Source organism: Rhineura floridana, chromosome 4 (assembly GCF_030035675.1).
Source record: "Rhineura floridana isolate rRhiFlo1 chromosome 4, rRhiFlo1.hap2, whole genome shotgun sequence".
NCBI classification, from domain to species: Eukaryota; Metazoa; Chordata; class Lepidosauria; order Squamata; family Rhineuridae; genus Rhineura; species Rhineura floridana.
Genome location: NC_084483.1, coordinates 117,867,192 through 117,880,943, shown reverse-complemented (window position 1 = coordinate 117,880,943; position 13,752 = coordinate 117,867,192). Strand labels below are relative to the sequence as shown.

Here is a 13,752-nt window from a genome sequence, read left to right as displayed (position 1 = left end):
GAGGTCTTTCCATTAAGGAAGCATTTTTTTTGTTAAATAAATAAATATTCTGGGTGGAAGCTCAAAGCATATAGATATATGTAGCAGTCAGTAGGTTTCAATTATAAGGTTGTGCTGATCTAGGTTGAGGTTGATGGTGGGGCGAAAGTTGCTGGAGCTCCTTATTTTATTCTTCTATCCTTTTTTCTCCAGACTTGATGAAAGTAATAATGTTAAAAGTCAAGACTGTACATATTTACATGCAAAATGCTTAGAGAATGCTTATGTATCTGGATATAAAAGTTAACATGCAACAGCATCTGTGTAGAAAACATTATTATAAAACCAAAGCAGCAGATCTTATATTACATTAGACAAAAATTGCCCAAGTTTTAAAAACTATTTTCAAGTACACTGTGTAATCAGGGATGGGGTTGGTCTTGAAATGCAATATTTGTATGGATATCGGATTATAACATGATGGCATGTGTTATACATATCTAAATCTGGCTATTAACGGAATTTCAGTACTAAATATCACAGTTGCTCCAGAATTTTCTTGTGATGCTGAACTGTAGTTGTAGCTGTAGTTCATCTAGAGAACCCCTCTGAACTGTATCTGAGCCAGGCTGCTAAAGCTCCTTGGAGAGCAGCAAGACAAACACCTGGAACTCTATTGTCTGTTAGTGTTCTTTCTTTTCTTTTCTTTTCTTTTCTTTTCTGCTTTGTACTTATGTATTTTAATCTAGATTATTTCTTTGGTAATATTGAATTTATTTTATGTTTGTTAAAGCGGTGGGTTTTGTCCTAGTTGTAATCAATGTTATGTTCTGCAATTCTCTCCCTACCCTTGTAGGGTTGTAAGCTGCTTTGGGCACAGCTTCCATGGAAAGGTGGCGTATAAATAAACTTAACTAGATACCGTATTACATTTTTATCTGTTTGCTGAGGAGTAATTGTGTTAGCCTGTTGCAGCAAAAGCAACAAAGATTAAGGTGCTGCAAGATTCTATTTTGGCTATGTTACTTTTATTTTGCAATAAATTAGCCTATAAATACATTTATTACAATATATAATTAATATGTTACTTTAAAGATTAAGAATTTTTAATCAGTTGGATGATGAACTGAATTCTCACCAGCATGAACTGAAATGGCTGATGAGCAAAGCAAAGCAAATAGCTCAAAAAGATATAAACCGTGTTCGAGCAGTTGACAAAGAGATTAATTGTTTGGAAGTCACCTGGGAGGATACAAAGAAACTTATCCAGGAAAAGTAAGTATATAATTAAATACAAGGTTTCCTATGAATATATTGTAACACCTTGATATTGGCTGCTAGGGTTGTGTGTATGAATATATCCTTCTATATGAACAGCCTGCTAGTCACCCTAAAGAGGGTCAAAACTTTGCAAAGTTTCTAACTGAATGCTTGTGAATGTTCTGCTAGCATTTGACTTGAGTGCTCACAGACGCTTAAACTCACAAAACACCTGCTGTCATTCCCTTCCCTTTGGTCCAGAAATTTACCTTGGATTTATAGTTCCAGTCCTTAGCAAAAAAATACACTCTACCAAGGTTCTGGAAGAAATCACAGTTGCCACCTTCCCCTGATCCAGATGTAAGCTTCTGGGCCAGAAGTCACAATTGCATCTTTATCCTGGGCCAAGTGGAAGGGCAAGAATGGCACTTACACTTTACATGATCAAGGCAAGCACACTGCCATAGGCAGAACTGCCTGCCATTCAGTCCTGTTTATTTATTTTATTTTATTTATTATTTTATTTATATCCCACCCTTCCTCCCAGCAGGAGCCCAGGGCAGCAAGCATTCACAAGCATTCGAGCAGAATTGCTCAAATGTTCAGAATACCTTTCTGCTGTTCTATGTACTTACCCCTGTTTTTGAGATGTACCTTGGTATTGAAGTGAATGTTCCCATATCTGTCACTGTAAGTCATGGCAAGGGAACCATAAGACAATAAGAAATTCTCCCCGATCAGTCATACTCTATGTATACAATAGGTATGAAACTATACTGAAGCATATGTGTTGTCACATTTTTTCATTTTCATGTTAAAGGCAGGAGCAATGTTGTGCCCTTGTTGACTTGATAAGGGAATATCAGAGCCTGAAATCCACAGTAACTAAAGCCATAGAGGTTGCTAGCAATGTTACAATGACAAAGAGCATGTTAAAAGACAAGGAAGATTTAAGATGGGCTTTATCAAAGGTAATTTGAAATATTTTCATCTTAAAATAATGTCAGTAGTAATTATTTATTTAATCATTTTTAGCTTCTGCATTTAATAGGATCGTAGTCATCTTCTAAATCTTCACTTTTGAGGATGGACTCTTTTTTGCAGAATCCACATCCACTGATGGGGTAATGTGTAACAGGCATTTGCAAATGAAACAGTAGGGTTTGCTAACAGTTCCTTGATAGTGATTTGCATCTGTATTGTTAAACATATGCACATTATTTTAACTACAATGTGCATGATGGATGTGTAAGCAACTTTATTGCAAAACTCTGTTTTGAGCATTATTGAAATAAAATTAGTTGCTGGAAAGCAATAGTGCTTAAGTTAGACATGATGGAACATTTAAAAGATACACGTCTCTAAAGGAGATTAGGCAGAATGGATGGTGAACCTGTTTACTGCTGTTTGTAACAAGCATGTGTTTCTGTTCACAGCATGAAGCTGCCAGAAACGAGCTGAATGATAGACAGGCAGGGCTGGATGCCTTCACTAACAAAGGAAAACACTTGCTAGCAGAGCTGAAAAAGATTCAAAACTGTGATCCCATGCAAGTGAAAGTAGACATGGACAGTACTGTAGACCAATGGCTAGATGTAAGCAATATATTTGATATGGAATTTGAAAGGTGAATATTTCAGTGCAATACAAGCCAGCTGATATTAGTGAGAAATGTGTTCAGATTTTGAAATAGAATGAAGGGACTGGGTCCATGTTATACATATATTGGGTCTATCAAGAATCCATGCCACCCTTTAAAGATTTTTATTGTTTAATTTATCATGTTAATTTATCATGTTTACATTGCACCATTTCTTCGGGAAGCACAGTGCAGCCTATGTAGAGTTTTCCCATATTGTCCATGTTATGGGGGAGGTTTGACAGAGAAATAGGAACTGGCTTCATGTTATCCAGTAAATTTCATGCCCTAATTGAGAACTGCACCCAGATCTCTGCAGACTCAGTTCAACACTTTATCAAGTACACTATACTTTGTACAAAGTGGAAAAAAGTAATTGTGAATTTCATTTCACACATGTATATTTATTAATGGAAATGGAGAAAAAGGAGTAGGCACTGGTCCAGTGGCACCTTTTCTCCTGGAGGCGGGGGAATAGAGACTCCAAGAGGGGCAGTTTTTAAAACAGGGAAAAGGGTTAATCCCCCCATACTGGTCCCAATCTGGATTGTGCCCACACAACTGTTATTCTTAAAGAGAAAAGCAGACAATTAATGTTCACACATGTAGCATGTTGTCTAATTTGGCCTTAATACAGATAGCCTTGAAGTGCAGCAGGAAAAAGAGGCATTGATGGAAGCAGCAGTTAACACCCAGCCCCCAGATCCATTCCAACAAAGACAAACTTGGCTTGTCACCCTTTGGAGATCAAGGGAGCACAAAAATCACAAAAGCCAGCTTTTGTTAGAGCTGCTGCTGCTTTGTGTGCTTCTGGTTAGTGGAGGTGACCAGAGCAGGAAGGGTGTGTTGGGGTGGGGGAAAATCATTGTCAGTCATTGTTACTAGGCAATGACGCCAATGCAATTGGACAAAGCTGCATTGGGCATTTTATGGAAAGTGCTTCAAAATAATGCATTAAATAAATAAATTCCTCTTCTTAGCATGAGGGCAAATTTGTTCGAGCACTTGAGAAAAGTCTTCCTTTCTCCCAGTGACTAAGTAAGGCTGCCTGAAAACATACATAGCTCTTGTAAGAGCAACAAAGAATTTGATATCTTTGTCACATGATATGCAGATGGCATACTCAGGTGGGTGTTCTTAGTTTGTCTTAGTGATTACCATGTCCCGTGCTCAAAATGACAGGTAGACCAGCAGGGCTGATCTAATTAATTAATTAATTAAGCAATTAATTAAGCAACTGACTAAAACTTATAAGACTAATCAATGAAAGATTTCTTTAATCAGGCAATATCCCTAATTGCTTTCTTTCACTGCATAACAGGTTTCAGAGAAGCTTGAAGACAGTACAGATAGACTGAGTGTCAGTGTGTCACTGTGGGAAGATGTGCTGGCAGTGGGTGATGACATTGATGGGTGGTGCAACAACTCCATCTCACAGATGAATGATATTATCAGCAACCTGGCCAGCTACCAGGGTACTGAGGCCTTCCTGGAAGAATTTCAGGTACATAAAATTGTTAACATGCAATAAATGCACATACAAAAAATGCACACTATTTTCAAGTGCTAAATGGTTTTGGTAAAATCCTCAGCAGAACTGAAAAGATTAGGAGGATTGAGACTTATGTCACTACCTTTATCTATGAGCTGTATCTATATCCAGTAACAGTTGGTGGGGCAGGGTTGTTGAGTAACTCTGGGGTGGGAAGGCAGGAGCAGCAGCTGAGCCATTCTGACACTCCCACTGCTGTGCATGCACTGCATCAACCTCCCTGCTGCCTCGCCCCTCTGTAGAGATGTGGAAGATTAAAACGAATCTGATGGTGAGGGATATATGTACCCCCCATCTCCAGCACCAGCTGCTTCACTCTTCTGTTCACCCCATGCCGAGCTACATCTATTTTGTTGGGATGAACAGCCCCCTTCCAGACGCATCTCTCCAACAATGCAGACCAAGCCACCAACATTTCAGGAAAGCTCTGTCTGATCCGTGAAAGATCATAATGGATCCAATGAAATAGCTCCAAGCCAGGCCGCTGTACCAAATCATTTTCGCCTAAATGAATAACCAGAATGTTAGCTGGGGGGGCCACATGCTGCAACTCTGCAGATCATGGGTAAGAGCTCTCCCCAACGCATGCCATGCCTGGCCTGCCACTGCAAGGTAGCTGTGGCGGACAGGCAAAGCTGGGTGCCAAAGTCTGGAAGAAGCACGTTGGAGAGCCCAGAACTGAATAGAGTGGCCACACAATAGCACATGCACAGGACCAGACATCAGGGCATCACCTAAGAAACAAAATGCACAATCAGACCAAAACCAAGTGAACATGAAAGACACAACATGAACTATAGCAGATCGCTATCTGCCCATAGCTGTACTGACAAGTACATGCCAAAGACCCCAAGTCGAAGATATTTGCAGATCGCTATCTGCCCACATCTGTACTGGCCGGCACATGCCAAAGATTCAAAGTGAACATGTCTGCAGATCGTTATCTGCCCTTGGCAGTATCGTTCACAATGCTCAAGGCTGAATATATGCCTCCAATGCAGCAGATCACCATCTGCCAATCTCCTGTATGTTAGTTGCAGGAATACCCGCCAGGGACGCTGTAGTGGCTGCTCCAATGCGAAAGGAATGGAGGCCATAGACACGGGGGTTACGGCCACAAGCCATCAAGGACTTTTTAAGTACTGCCCCAAACAGAAGCTGAGTTAAATTCACATGGATGAACAAGTACCCTGGGCCCAACTGCCTCACTCCTAACTAAGCCCTCAAGGCCACCACAGGGCACAGTTGCAATATGGGACATGTCCCAAATAGAACCACCTTCCCCCTCGCTTTCTGGTCTATCTTGGACCTCCGTAAACGAAGCTGTACATCCTCTTACGACATTGAACAGTCATTTAGCAGTAAAGCCACAGCAGAGGTGTCACTTCTGGAGCTTACCAGCAGCTGACTGGAATGATAGACACCGTAGAAAGCAGTCAGTATTACCTCTGTGAACAAGATGGCTTCATATGTCGAGAAGCATAAATTCCATAATTGCGGTACAACTTGCAATATTACATCTGGGGTAAAGGGTCGCCGCTAGTCAGGTGGCGCTGGGCTCACTCTTGACCAGCCTTACCAATCCTAAAGTCTGAAGTGTGGTCAGCGAAGCCACCCACCCTGGAATAAAATGCAAGGGCAGACAGATGGCCAGCAAGAGTATTAACTGGTAATTTGCACATTATATTTGATCTTTCACATGACGCACAAGCTAGCTCCAGAATTCTAGTGGAATGTAGTGGAAGTTTAGTGCTAATTTCCGTGATTAATGATACCAGAAATAATCTGTTAGCAAGGCTGGAAACCCAGAAGATTGCAGCAATTTATTGCTAGCTGCAGCCACTCATGTGACAGGCATCCCAGCATGCAGTGCATTCCCGCCCTTTAGTTGCACGCTTGTTTTTTTGTTTGTTTTTTGCCTGATGAACGTGGTATTCCAGCATCGGCGCAGATAGCAGCAGCATTTCCCACACATACTCCTGTCTTGATACAATTAAACAATTTAAAAAGTCAGATCCTAAAGGGAGAGGGCTTTCGTGGTGAGATCTTAGACCTCCTACACAGTGAGGAACAGTGTGCATGGGTGAGGGACGAAAACAAGCTGTGTGAAAGACAGTTGCGTGAAATGCCGGGATATCAGCTGAAAAAGCTGCTGTTCCTTAATGCAAAAGGTACTGCAGTGTGAAAGGGATTTTAGAAATCGGGACAGAAGCGCTACCTTTTTAATCCATTAAACTAACGCAATCAGCCCCATGTGTGAAAGCAGCCTTTGTAAGTGTTGAAGCAGCCAGATCCCCCAAAGCCCGGAAGAAGCAGAGTTGATGCCAAGAGCACAACCAGCCGCCTCCTTCTCAAGAGTTGTGACCCTGGAAATGAGATCACACAGGATGTTAGCCCGAGATGCCAGCCTTGCAGACTTTTTAGCTGGGGCTGGCCCACTGGTCCCCGCTCCAGGGTCAGATGGTGCCTGGCGTTCATGCTGTAAAGCTTCAATCCGGGCAACAAGAGCACGCATAGTGCCCATATCCTCTTCATCTTCCGAAGATGCCTGCTGCTGATGTGGGCACTTAGCGGCCTGACCACTTGAACCCCTCTCTTCTGCTTTGCCTTCTTGGGAGGCATCCTGAGCCCACTCGTGAGAACCTCAAAGAGAAAACTATGAACCAGTCAATTAATGGCAGATAGTGTCAGCAATTAATAAGCAACATATGTGAAATATCTATTAACTATCTATCCAGCTATCTATCTAGATGGAGTCAACAATTAGTAAGCTAAACACACAAATTATCTTAAGCAGACAAAGTATCAATTTAACTATTTATCTAGATACAGACAGCAATTAATAAGCAACACACGTGAAATGTCTATTAACTATCCATCCAACTAGATAAAATCAACAATTAGTATCAAAGCGTACAAATTATCTATTTAACTATCCAGCTACAGTCAGCATTTAGTACGCAACACACACAAAATATCTATTAACTATCTGTCTAGATAAAATCAGCAATTAGTAGCAAAATACACAAATTATCTATTTAACTATCAACTAGCAGAAGCGCTCGCTGGTACACTTATTCCCATTCTGTGATACCTTCCTCACACAAGTAGAAAGAGTCTGCCCAAACCTACTTAAGAGTTGTAAGGGGGGGGTGTCTAATTGCTGCGACAATGTCTTCGCTTTTAGCAGTTATACCTAGTTATGCTGTGCAGAGATGCAGAATCTTGTGTGACCTGTAAGCTGATCCATGAAGAGCTCTAAACTGAAGTTTCTCATTAAACACACTGGAGAAAAATATAGCAGTAGGTCTGAATCTGATTCTAACAAGGCTTGGCCAGGATACCTGAAGTATATGTCTTTCAGTGAAGGTCAGGCCAGAGCTAGAAGGTAAGTTTTATCCTCACAGTGTCTCAAGTACAGCACTTTACTTTTCCCAATAGGAATAAATGGCAACTATTCACTTATTTGGGAGAGATAAAGGAGTGCAGTTAGGGATAACGTTGAGGTGAAGATACTAAACTGAAACAATTTTCCTATGTATTCTTTTATAGTCTCAAATTAAATATAAAGAACAGAATTTGGAGCAAATCAGTTCAAAAATATCTGAGCTTAAAGAATTGGTAAATACAGAAGACGTTTCAATATATCTTCAGGTAAGAAACAGTTTAACCCATTACAACCAGTTCATGGAGTCCTTTGAGAAATAAAAGGAGCCAAAACAAAATTTTGGCTTTGGTATTTAAAAACCCATTATGGAACTTAGGATCCCAACCCCCAAAAATGAAAGAAAATGGAAACCATGGGAAACAGGAAACTGCTCAAGGCCCTAACAGCTTACAGTGAGTACTCTGGAGGGGTACATTTAAAAACCTAGATGTGTGCATATAAAAACCTTCCCACCCTGTACTATATGGAGATCTTTCAAGGAAAAAAGTCAAACTATTCCACTCTTCCACCCCTTGGTAACGATAAAATGCTAAGGGTTGGGACTGGTAGCCAGCCCCAGATCAAAACCCTCTAGTACTATATTGGGGGGGGTATCATTTTTCCCTTCCCCATGAACAACACTGCAATCTCCTATTCAAGGCTGACTGGAGCCCAAATCAAGACCACTGCTGTTTGTGTGAAAGGATATACTGCAGCATTTTGTTGCAGATGCCACTTGTTCGATTTAAAACTTGTGTTGCTGATTCATTCAAGAACCTAGCAGTCTAATAGGCGTTGATGTAACACGTAAAATGAAAGAACTAAGATAACCTTCACAAATTATGTTCAGTTGTTGTATTATACAGCCACGAGAGTGGCTTTATACTATAGCCAGCATGGATTTTTCGCATCCCACAATGGTAAATTGAAAATAACCCGTATGCCATTCTGATGCTTCCCATAACCTCATTTCAAAACAAAACCTTACAAAACTTTACAAAACTTATAGTCCTGAACTCAGAAATGCTTGCTTAACAACCATCTATATTTTCATGGTGATACCCAAAACAATCAGAGAGACAAGAGTAAAAGTGTAAAAAGACAAGAAGAAAAAAGCCAGACTCTTTTTGGACTTTTTTCTGTCAGAGTTCTCATAATTTGTTGACATTAATTAAAAATCATCTGTGTTCACTGAGTACCTGTAATCCTGTTACTGACCATGCCCCATACTCTGACCATCATCTTCTGCAGTTTAAAAGTTTTTAAAAATGCCTGGCTGATTTTTAATTAATTTAAGAAATTTTACATTGAACTCAATGATAATGTCGGTCATGCTCAGTAAGAACCAACTGTCAGTGTTCTAAAAGCCAAACTCACAGCTGCTTGACTTGCCTAATCAGGGGTCCACACTCACACCAGACCTTTATTTCACTTGAGACAGTCATGGCTTTCCCCAAAGAATCCTGGGAAGTGTAGTTTGTGAAGGGTACTGAGAGGAGACTCCTATTCCCCTGACAGAGCTCCAGTAGCCAGAGTGGTTTAACTGGTGAGAGTGGTTTAACAGTCAGCTGCTCTGATTGAAGCTCTGTGAGAGGAACAGGGCCTCTCAGCACCCTTCACTAACTACATTTCCCAGGATTCTTTGGAAGAATCCATGACTGTCTAAAGTGAAATAAAGGTCTGGTGTGGATGTGGCCAGGGACAGCTTTGGTTTAAATTTGAGTGGGAGGCTACTGTTCATAATGTTTTCCTTTTGGAAAAGAAAGGGGCTTCCCCTCTGCCCAGTGCCCACCCACCTAATCTCCTCCCCTCCCCCTCCCCTCCCTGCCCTTCCCCCAGGTCATCTTCATCTATCCTAACCATTATTGTACAGAAATAAATCCCACTGAACTCAAAAAGTATGCAAATGATAAAACCCTCCCTCCCTCCTCCTCCCTTCTATCCCCTCCCTCTTTCTCCTTCTCTCCCCCTTCCTTTACCCCTCCCCTCCCCTTCCAATCCCCTCTTCCCCCCTCTCCCCATTGTCAGTTTTACATATCTTAAGCATGATGCTAAATCCGGTTGAACTCAATAAGCATGCAAATGATCAAACCTGCCCTCCTCTTCTCCTTCCTCCTATCACTTCCGTTTTGCCGCTTCCGTTCCCCTTCCTTTGCTCCTCCCCTTCCAATCCCCTCCTTCCCCTCCACCTCCTTCTGCTTCCCTCTCCCCTCCCTTTCTCCTTCCCTCTCCTCTCCTTTCCGCTCCCCCTCCTCCTCCCCCATGGTCAATTTTACCTATCCTAACCATGATTGCATGGGAGCAAATCCCAGTGAACTCAATAAGCATGCAAATGATCAGACCTGCCTTTCCCCTGCTTCCCCTCTCCTTTCCCTTCCTCCTCCCCTCCCCTCTTCCTTCTTTCTCCTCCCCTGCCCCAGAGAGTTTTCTAAAGTACTATATTCCCACAGACATCTGTTATACAATAGGGGTTACCATGTGACAAGAGTGTTTGAGGATTTAGCCCTTCCCAGACCCTTGGTTGGTCGTCTTGAGGTCAGGTCAACAGATACACCCTCAACGCCTCTACCAGGTTCTAGGAATTTGACATCAGAGAAGCGTCTAGCTTCTCCCTTGGAGCCTGTCGACCCTATACAAGGGACCTCTAAGCAAGGTTCCCCTTCAACCCGGTTCCCTCTGCCCGCGAATGATAAAGTCTCCCTTGAGCCAGAAGAGGTTATGCTCCTCAATTCTTATAACACATTGTCAAGGGAAGCGCAGGCGGAAATATTAGCGAGGCTCAATGCTCTGAAACTTAGATTGGAAACTATATATCAGCTCAGTGAGTCAAGCAAGAAGGGGAGTGTTCATTCGGGGGGGGGAATTTAGGTGTGGCCTCAAAGGAATGCAGTCTCGAGGAATATCCAGGGGCTAGCCACTATTCATCTGGTGGCGCCACGGGCCCAGCTACCCCTATGCCTAATACTAATACTAATTCCAGCATCAATTTTAGGCTTTGTAGAGACTCTGTCAGACCAGAGGAGGGTGGAGCACTGAGCAATAAACACCCTTCCGTACTCAATCTTCACCACTGGACGGAGATGAGATACCTGGAGGAAAAAGAACTGGGTCCTTCGGAGGCAAAGTCGCCTATTATAACTACTCCGAAACGGGCAGTCTCTTGGAGGCCTTCTAATATTATTTGCCATAACCCCTTATTGGACGCCATTGAGTGTTTAGACGAGAATTTTGAGGTACTGGAGAAATTTGGGGACTCCAATAACCTATTGGAAAGCAGTAAGGAAGTCAGTAAGGCTATCAATAGAAATTTCATAGAGGTTCACCACCCCCAGAGCCCTGAGGCTCCTAAGGAGCAGGGTGCCTGTAAAGGTGCATCTTTAGGGGAGCCTCCCCCCACGTTCATGTGACATAATTTTACTCAACAACCCCCCCCTCCTTTCCTGGAATGTAGCGGGATGGAAAAATAAGCATGCAGACTCCCTCTTTTTTGCCTTTATCAAAAAGTTTGACATTATTTTAATCCAGGAGACCTGGTTCATAGGTGACCTAGTTCTCACCGATTTTGTAGTGCATGCGTTGGAGGCTATTCCCAGTGAATCTGATGGCCGTCCAAAAGGGGGCCTAGGGATCTTAGTGTCAACCAAACTGGGATGTACGCATACACAATTACCGGATTTAGATAACATGGCGCTAGCGGTCCTCTTGAGGTTTCACTCGAGACTAATATTGTTGATTAATATTTATTTGCCTCTTCTCCAATGAAAACTATTAATCAAAGCGCACTGGACTAAACTCGAAGAATACATTTTTAAACTGATGACTGACTTCCCAGAAGCTTCTTTTATTTTAGCAGGTGATTTCAATGCTAGAACTGGGCCGAATGACGCCGCTCTATATTTCCACTTCCACCTACTCCCGCCAAGTTGTGAGAAGGCTAACCTGCCCTTTAATAGGCAATCTAAAGACTCTAGGTGTAACTTTGCAGGACTTTGTCTTCTCCAGATGGTCAACAACTTAGAGATGATCGTATTGAATGGGAGTGTGGTGGGAGATAGGCTGGGTGAATTTACTTATATTAGTGCGTCAACTATAGATTATTTTATAGTCTCCTCTAATGTGATTGATTTGGTAAACAGTTGTTGCGTCCTCAACCGCGTTGAAAGTGATCATCTTCCCCTGTCCATTACTCTTGACATAGGCAAGCAGTTGGGTTCTGCTGCCCTTGAATCTACACTAAACATGGAGATGGAACAACGGGGGACTCAAAGAGTGCTTCGCTTGAGCTGGACTTCTACCTTAGCTAATGCTTTCTCTCAGTTATTAAATTCAGAGGAGGCTCTTAATTGCCAAAATGCTCTCGTGCTTGCAACTCACCCATCACAAATATTAACACAGTACCAAGAGATTACAACCATTCTAGGGAAAATGGGGAGTGCAGGTAGAATAGGTGGACAATTAGATACCAGGGTAGTTTCTAAACCCTGGTATGATAAAGAATGTGTTGCTTTAAAAAAGTCCCTTTTGGTGAGTTATAAACTCTATAGATCTCTGGATCTTCCGACATTACCTCCAGAATACTTAGTGTTGAAAAGAAGCTATAAAAACCTGATAGCAGAAAAAAAGAAAAGGGCACAACGCGAGGCCTGGCAAAATCTAATTAAAGCCTTCAGGCTGAAGGACTCGGCCATGTTCTGGAGACTGGTAGCCAAGGGTTGGCAACCCAACTTAAGGGCTATGGATTCCCACATCCCGGTCGATGTCTGGGAAACTTACTTCCATGGCATATATGCCAAGACACACTCCAACTTGGAAATGAGAGGGGAGGAATGGTACTCTCTACCTGACTGGCCTCCGGTTACCATCTCTGAGACCCACTCCCTTATTCAATCTCTCAGAACAGGCAAAGTCCCGGGTAGCGATAATATTATTTCAGAAGTACTGAAGGAAAATATGGATTGGTGGGCCCCAGTTTTGGCAACCCTATTTACCGCAATTGATCAGTCCGTACAAATTCCGGTTCACTGGAAATTAGCAATTGTTATACCAATCTTTAAAAAAGGAAATAGAGGGGATCCAGCCAACTATAAGCCCATTAGCCTACTCAGTGTCATCACCAAGTTATATGCTAAGCATTTACTTGAAAAATTAATTACCTGGCTGGAAGAGGAGAAAATCATAGCTGATGAACAAGCGGGGTTTAGGACGGGAAGATCGACCGTGGACCAAGGTCTTGTCCTCCAACACCTTGTTGAAAAATATTCTGCAATACCAAATGGGACTCTATTTGCTGCTTTCATAGATTTGAAATCGGCATTTGATTCGATCCCCAGGGACAGACTCTGGTATAAACTGGAGAGCCTAAATATTGATAAAAGGCTGCTGCTTCTAATTCGCAGTCTACACGAGAACACTAGCTCAAGGGTTAGAGTTGATCGAGCAGGGCATTTGTCAGCTCCCATTCCCACCTTGAATGGAGTCAAACAGGGCTGCATTCTTGCCCCTACTCTTTTCAATCTGTACATAAACTCAGTACCTAGTTACCTAAGGTAAGTAAATTCTCATCCCCCTAAATTGGGGAATAGGCCTCTGTCCATATTATTATATGCGGACGACGCGGTCCTCTTGCTCAAACAAGTGTTGGCCTTTGGCACCTCTTGAGGGCACTCACAGCCTACTGTAATGAGGAGATGCTTAAAATAAACTATGTTAAAACCAAGGTGCTGATCTTCACCAAGAAAAAGATCAAGCACAAATGGCAAATAAATGACCATCCGATTCAGCAGGTCACAATCTATAGGTATCTGGGCATTATTTTCCATTCCTCTGGCTCCTGGAAACCGCAAGTTACCTACACTACGGCGAATGCCCAGAGGACTGTCAAGGCGCTTTTATCTT

At 42.3% G+C, this 13,752-nt stretch overlaps 1 protein-coding gene across 1 annotated transcript in view; it reads left to right on the top strand.

Annotated features, from left to right (window-relative positions):
* Window positions 1–13,752, top strand: part of SYNE1 (spectrin repeat containing nuclear envelope protein 1) — a 598,390-nt gene that overhangs the window by 184,510 nt on the left and 400,128 nt on the right. The window contains exons 40-44 of the mRNA XM_061624165.1: window positions 1,075–1,254; window positions 2,060–2,210; window positions 2,676–2,834; window positions 4,200–4,382; window positions 7,983–8,084. Coding sequence (XP_061480149.1) covers window positions 1,075–1,254; window positions 2,060–2,210; window positions 2,676–2,834; window positions 4,200–4,382; window positions 7,983–8,084 — 775 coding nt within the window. The remainder of the gene's footprint in view (window positions 1–1,074; window positions 1,255–2,059; window positions 2,211–2,675; window positions 2,835–4,199; window positions 4,383–7,982; window positions 8,085–13,752) is intronic.